The sequence below is a fragment of the Ostrea edulis genome, chromosome 6 (genome assembly GCF_947568905.1).
Source record: "Ostrea edulis chromosome 6, xbOstEdul1.1, whole genome shotgun sequence".
Classification (NCBI taxonomy): Eukaryota; Metazoa; Mollusca; class Bivalvia; order Ostreida; family Ostreidae; genus Ostrea; species Ostrea edulis.
The window spans coordinates 43736470-43743574 of record NC_079169.1 but is presented as its reverse complement, the minus strand read 5'-3'; the positions used below and the strand labels follow the sequence as shown (position 1 = coordinate 43743574).

Sequence of the window (7105 nt, the reverse complement as noted above, 5' to 3'; positions counted from 1 at the left end):
AGTTACTGTACAAGAACAGCAGAGAGTATGAAGTAAATAGTTACTGTACAAGAACAGCAGAGAGTATCAAGTTAATAGTTACTGTACAAGAACAGCAGAGAGTATCAAGTTAATAGTTACTGTACAAGAACAGCAGAGAGTATCAAGTTAATAGTCATTGTACAAGAACAGCAGAGAGTATCAAGTTAATAGTTACTGTACAAGAACAGCAAAGAGTATCAAGTTAATAGTTACTGTACAAGAACAGTGGAGAGTATCAAGTTAATAGTCATTGTATAAGAGCAGCAGAGAGTATCAAAATAATAGTCACTGTACAAGAGAAGCAGAGAGTATGAAGTTAATAGTCACTGTACAAGAACAGCAGAGAGTATCAAGTAAATAGTTACTGTACAAGAACAGTGGAGAGTATCAAGTAAATAGTCACTGTACAAGAACAGCGGAGAGTATGAAGTTAATAGTTACTGTACAAGAGAAGCAGAGAGTATCAAGTTAATAGTTACTGTACAAGAGAAGCAGAGAGTATCAAGTTAATAGTCATTGTACAAGAGCAGCAGAGAGTATCAAAATAATAGTCACTGTACAAGAGAAGCAGAGAGTATGAAGTTAATAGTCACCGTACAAGAACAGTGGAGAGTATCAAGTTAATAGTCATTGTACAAGAGCAGCAGAGAGTATCAAAATAATAGTCACTGTACAAGAGAAGCAGAGAGTATGAAGTTAATAATCACTGTACAAGAACAGTGGAGAGTATGAAGTTAATAGTCACTGTACAAGAACAGTGGAGAGTATCAAGTAAATAGTCACTGTACAAGAGAAGCAGAGAGTATCAAGTAAATAGTCACTGTACAAGAGAAACAGAGATTATTAAGTGAATAGTCACTGTACAAGAACAGCAGAGAGTATCAAGTTAATAGTTACTGTACAAGAGAAGCAGAGAGTATCAAGTGAATAGTCACTGTACAAGAGAAGCAGAGAGTATCAAGTGAATAGTCATTGTACAAGAACAGCAGAGAGTATCAAGTTAATAGTTACTGTACAAGAACAGCAGAGAGTATCAAGTGAATAGTCACTGTACTTGCAGTACTTATGTTTACAAAAACCATGGAGATTCTTCTATAAAAAAAATTATGTGGGTAAAGCTTTATTGAAAGTTAAATATAGTTTTACACAGGTTACCTCATTCCCTGCGTTAGTCATATAACCATGGACATTAAATACTACTGGCCAGTAATCCCTAATCTCTAGTTCTATTATAGCTGTGTATATTTCCCATTTTAAAGTCCAGTTTGGGAAATAAACCAGTTTATATTATGTTCCTTATTTTATAGTTTATGTAAAACTAGACATTCAGAGGGCTGCTGTATCAAATCTATTCTAATTAAGGCTTAATGTGTACACGATGGGGATCAGGAGATGATTAAGATAAATAGAAGAGGTTTGGAATGTTTTCAGTCAGTGTTTGTTTACTTATTACTATAAAAATTTATCAGTTATCTTTATAATGTACCTGCATTTCTTTAATTTGTAGGTGTGATTTGTAAACATGTCAAAATCTTGCTATCTCATTAGATTAATATAATCTTGCACTTAACAGAATAACATTGATAGTTTATTCTTACTCTGTGTGTCCGATATATTTTGACAATGTTATCTTTTTATTAAATACTGCATGTATTATACACCTACAAGTGAATTTAAAAACAAAAAGTTAATTTCTAACAGAAATATATAACAAAATATATAACAAACTCTTGAATCTTGATAACCATGTCTTTAGACATGCTAATTACCTGCTCCGGGGTCTTCAGCAGGATAGATTTGTTACACAATCAGTTTGGGGTGTAATATATGGAGTCATCTAGGAAGTGAAATGGAAATCCGTATTGGAAACTTGGCTCTGCCTCGCGATGATTTCCATTTCACACCTTGGATAACTCCGTTGTGTGTGACTGTGACAGTAATAGTATACATACATCATGGAAATGAAAATTACTTTTGAAATGTTGAATTGTGTTCGCTGCAGACCTGTAAAGCTTTCGGGGGGGGGGGGGGGGGGGGGGGGATATCCAGAGTTCTGCATCTAGAATGGTGTTCGATGTGTCAGTGTAGCATATGGGAATTCCCCAAAAGAACAAAGCTATATTATAAGCTTTTGTACATCGAATTGCTACATGTCCAATACTGTGTGACAATCACCTCATAATTCTCTTCAAGATAATTAATGCTCTTGATTATGAAAATGTTATTTCTTAATATATTAAATACATGTACATGATCTAAAAGTCTTAAAGTTGGGTAACATTAAATATGCATGTACATTGTATACAATTGTAAGCAATGACATCACAATCGTATCACATGTCCCTTGGATTATAGAGAGTTTTTGTAGATTTGTACGGAAGCCGATAGGTGCCAGGGTATAGAATTAATATTCATTTAACTGGCGGTCACCAGTTAATATCTAGCGGCCGCCTCAAAATTTATGCATAGGCGCTAACAATTGCAAACACAATTTAATTCATATTGCTGAGTGATTATTTTGGAAAGATTTAGAATAGTACGCAAACACAAAGCATCATTTTTCAAAGTGTAGGGACAGTCGGAGTAGAAATTGTCTTGTTGACAAGCAGAAAGGGAACCTAAAAATGTCTCTTGCGCCAATACTCCATACTCCTAGATTAGAGGGAGGGGGTTATGTTCGTCCTTCAATTCATCAGTTCATTCATTATTGCATTTTTACCATTCATTACAACCAGCAAAAGAGTGGGATGGGGGCCAATCCGCCAAACTTAGTTTGCATATGAAAATAACAGAAAATGAACATTGTCAAAAATGTGAAGGGTCGATCAGCACCCTGGTTCTACGTGCTTGATACGTTGGTATATTAATTAGACATAAAGAATTGCTCGTGTGCAAATCTTTTGACATATTACTAAGTATTGGAGAGGGAGATTACAGGGATTGCACCCTTTTCATTTAGAGAGAGAGAGGAGTAGAATAACTGGTGGCCGCCAGATAATAATTAGTGGCAGCTGCCAGTTAAATGAATATTAGTTCTATATCCTGGCACCTATCGGCTTCCTTAGATTTGACATTATTTAGTGGATGTATTAAAATAGGGAATATGTATACTGTATATGTAACTGACTAGTTTTGAGGTGTATGTGGTACTCTAATACCATCTCCCAAGACTTGGATGCAGGTATAGTTTGTATTTACATCTTCAACTGTTAACTGTGACGTCACCATTGATTCACATCATGTATGTTGCATTATAAGGATCTATATTGCACACAATAAGACGTAATGGTTTTATCTCTGATTGTATTTGGCCATCATGGACACAATCTGTCAAGTTTTTCTTCTTAGAGCACATTAAATGTTTGTGTCGTGTTTGTGATCAAGAATATGAATAACTTATGCATGTGAAATATTAGAATGAGGAGCTGACACATGAGTAGGGTGGTGCAGCAGTAGAGGAAACTCTAACCCTGTGTAGATTTTAAGACTGATGAAATTTGGTATGAATCTGATTGATCAGTTGACATAATCAGTATGTATCAGTAATGTGAAAAAGTGCTGTATCAGTGATCTGGGTCATCTCCAAGAATTTTGTGTTCTAGGTTTTACTAATGCGAATGGTCCTCTGTTTTAAGAAATTATTGGCAGAGTTCTGCTTTGAAAATTGATCTCATATTATGACCTTAGGTGTTTTCTAGGTCTTTAAATCAATCAAATGCCTACACCTGACATAAACTCCCTCATGCATGCTTTGAAATAGACATACATGTAGTAGTACAGTATGAAATAGACATACATGTAGTAGTACAGTATGAAATAGACATACCTGTAGTAGTACAGTATGAAATAGACATACATCATTACATGTAGTAGTACAGTATGTATACTGTCTGTGCACCAGTGACATTACTTCAGCAATCTTGATCTGCTGCAACTTTTACGCTAATTGTCAAGATTACAAGAACAAAGAGTGTTGGGATTGTGTTGTTCTTTTTTCAGTTACCTGTTTGAGCAATATGAGCCACCAGGAGTTTTTTTTTTAAATTGTTATACATATTTGGATGATATAGTGATTTGAGCTTCCTGGACTTATTTCTAGTTGTTTAGCAATAAAGTTACATACATGTACATGTAATTGGATGATATGAGCTGCCTGGGATTAATTTCTATTATGGTTTAAATTAGCAATAAAGTTAGATATTTGGAGAATATGAACCACCCGGCTGGAGTATCTATAGGTCATAAACTGGTTAAAAGATGTAGTATTTGGGGTGCTATATGGACTGTGGATATCAGCCTGGATTGCTTAGAGATTAAGCACCTGACTAGTAATGAAGGGGTCACAGGTTTGATTCCTGGTCCATCCCAAAATTTGCCTTTCACATGGTCAGCCATTAGAATTGAAATACATGTATCACAAAGTACTCCTAAGTGTAATATTTATTTTTAATATTCATTTTCAGTCACTAGGATATCTAAAGTTTTGGAGACATTAAATGAAATAGGATTTTGCTTTGTTTACATGTTTTTATCATGTGATCAAATAACAATGTTAATCGGTTATTAATACATAAAATACACCAATAAAAAGACGTTTTTAAAAGATTTAAATTTTTGTGTTACAGTAATGGTTTTCCATTGAATTTTCAAGTAAAGATTTGTGCAAAAATAAAGTGGTTTCATAGTGGAAATTTGTGATAAATATGGATCTTTTACAATATGAAAACATGTTTACATACAAATAGCTTTTACAAAATTCTGAATTTTTGGGGGGTATCCTGTGTACATACAGTATTAACGACACAGTGATACCTGTTATTCCCACCAATATAGTTCTGTGATTCATGGTTTCACAAATTAGCAACATATGATTGCTGCAATGACCTAGAGTTAGTTCTAAATCCTGTCTTGATCTTTGTTTCTATATACATGTATGTGGGTCTCTGCACTGTGTCAGCTTAGTTAAGGGCATTCTATCAGCTGATAGATCATGGTATTCTTCGTTCTAGGTGGGTGATATTTAAACTTATGGACAGCAGCCAATTTTCTGATATTCGATTTCCTTTGTTTGGGGACTTTATTTTGAATCGTCGTCTCTGCAAGGTGTACTCAGAAAATACAATTGCAAATCATAGGTCTGTGAATTTTGTTTCTTCTATTATGCATGTTATGGTGTTTTTAACCTTTGATGTGATGTATTTATAACATAAATGGTTTAAGATAAGAAGTATTATTTTAATAAATGGTATAAGATAACAATATTTGATTGCACATAGTACCTGGCTTGTGGCTCACACAATTTCTTATTATGATGATGTGTCAGTCACACAATCGATAAAAGTTTGCGAAATGTTATATCAGGCACATGTAATTCAATATTTGGTGCAGCATATTTACTTCTGATGAAATGCATGCATAGTTTAGTATGATACTAAATCTATTAGTGGTACGTGTTAGAAAGAGTAGAAATTGTTGATCAGTCAAAGGAGTAGTCATCTTGCAATACTTAGCTGGAATTTCAAATGAGTTCCTCCATTACTTGAAGATTGTTATCCAACGGAAAACAACTGGATCCTTATCAAATTCCCCAATTCTATCAGGAAAACATAAGTGGTGTTACTTTCATAACACTACACCTGCAGATATGATTGTTCTAGTGATAAGTTTTGTCTACTTGTCTGTCCGGTCACTCTATGCTACCTTGTGAATGTTTGCATTAAAAGTTTACTGAATAAGCTCATAAATGTTGCAGTCATGGCCTGCCCTCTTGTCAGATACCCTCAGCTGATTACATTTCGTTCCTCCATCACCCGTCCATTCAAACCAATTCACTCGTTCTCATGAATAATCATTTAGATTTACTGTCCATTCGTACTAATCATTACCGGGTATAAGAACGAAACTCTTCCAATTTTAAACATTGTATTTTCTATTGGAATACTTTAACCTTTCTATCAGCAGTATTGTGTAATGAAAGTGTGTACAAACGGACTTACTGATTGGACAAAATTGCTTTTGGTCTTTCCTGAGCAACCAATAAGATTGCCTCACTAGTTATAATCATAAGAATGAGCAAATTGATATGAATGGTCCAATGAGTGATGGAGACAGGAACGAAACATAATCAACTGTGGGTATCCAATGATGCAGTCATGCATACAACTTTATCAGTTCATGAGTGTTGTATTTAGATTAAACGATTTACTGTAAATCACATTTGTAAGAATATTATTTACGTGTAATTTTGCAAAACTAGCCATTCGCAAAAATTTAGTTCTCATAAATAACTCTTAGAAATAAAAGACTTATCATAAGCTTCGCAAAAGTTACGTCTCACGAATAAATACATCATTGTATTCATATGAAAATAAGGTCTAAGGAAATAACAGTGATAGCGCTACAGTAAGCAAATGTGTACTTTTTTCAGTGAACTTTTTTCAGTGATGATATTTTTATAATTTAGATTTGATACATTTGTATTTTTAGGACTTATAAACAGGAAGTCATAGAATGGCATGCAGATCAGTTGACAGAAACACATTATGCCAGAAAACACTGAGTCAGAGGGTCACGATCGCACAGGGTCAGGTCATGGTCGGTCAGCTATGACGATCAACAAAGAGTTACAAGCCAATAAGAGCAGGATTGGATCAGCGAAGTACTATGATATTGCCTCAGCTCTTATGGGTAAAGGCAAGGCTGACCTGGAGGAGCTTTTTCTGAATGCAGCAAGAGTAAGTGTTTCAAAATTTATTACACATCAGTTTCCATATTGTTAAAATATAGAATCATGGATTTGTGTTATAAATGTCAGAGTAATAAGCTCAGCATTGTTTTCCTACTGTGTTCATAGAATTAACAAATTAGAAATTCAGTTTTTCAACACTGTGGTTTACAGGATGGGGATTATGACAGAATAGAGACATTTTTATTAAGACGTAGTGATGTCATAGTAAGCATTGATGTCAAGGACAAAAGAACTGGGAACACCCCACTCATCTGGGCTGCTAAAAGAGGACACACTAAGGTATGAGATTCTTTACATGAGTGAAACTATATCTTGTATAGCTCTAGTGAAATGTTA

The 7105-nt window shown here is 34.5% G+C and overlaps 1 protein-coding gene across 2 annotated transcripts in view; it reads left to right on the top strand.

Annotated features, from left to right (window-relative positions):
* The window catches only part of LOC125648396 (uncharacterized), a 31829-nt gene that overhangs the window by 7763 nt on the left and 16961 nt on the right, over positions 1-7105 (top strand). For both annotated transcript variants that reach the window (XM_048875443.2, XM_056139646.1), the window contains exons 2-3: positions 6508-6755; positions 6920-7048. In XM_048875443.2, the coding sequence (XP_048731400.1) occupies positions 6564-6755; positions 6920-7048 (321 nt within the window). In that variant the 5' untranslated portion in view covers positions 6508-6563. The remainder of the gene's footprint in view (positions 1-6507; positions 6756-6919; positions 7049-7105) is intronic.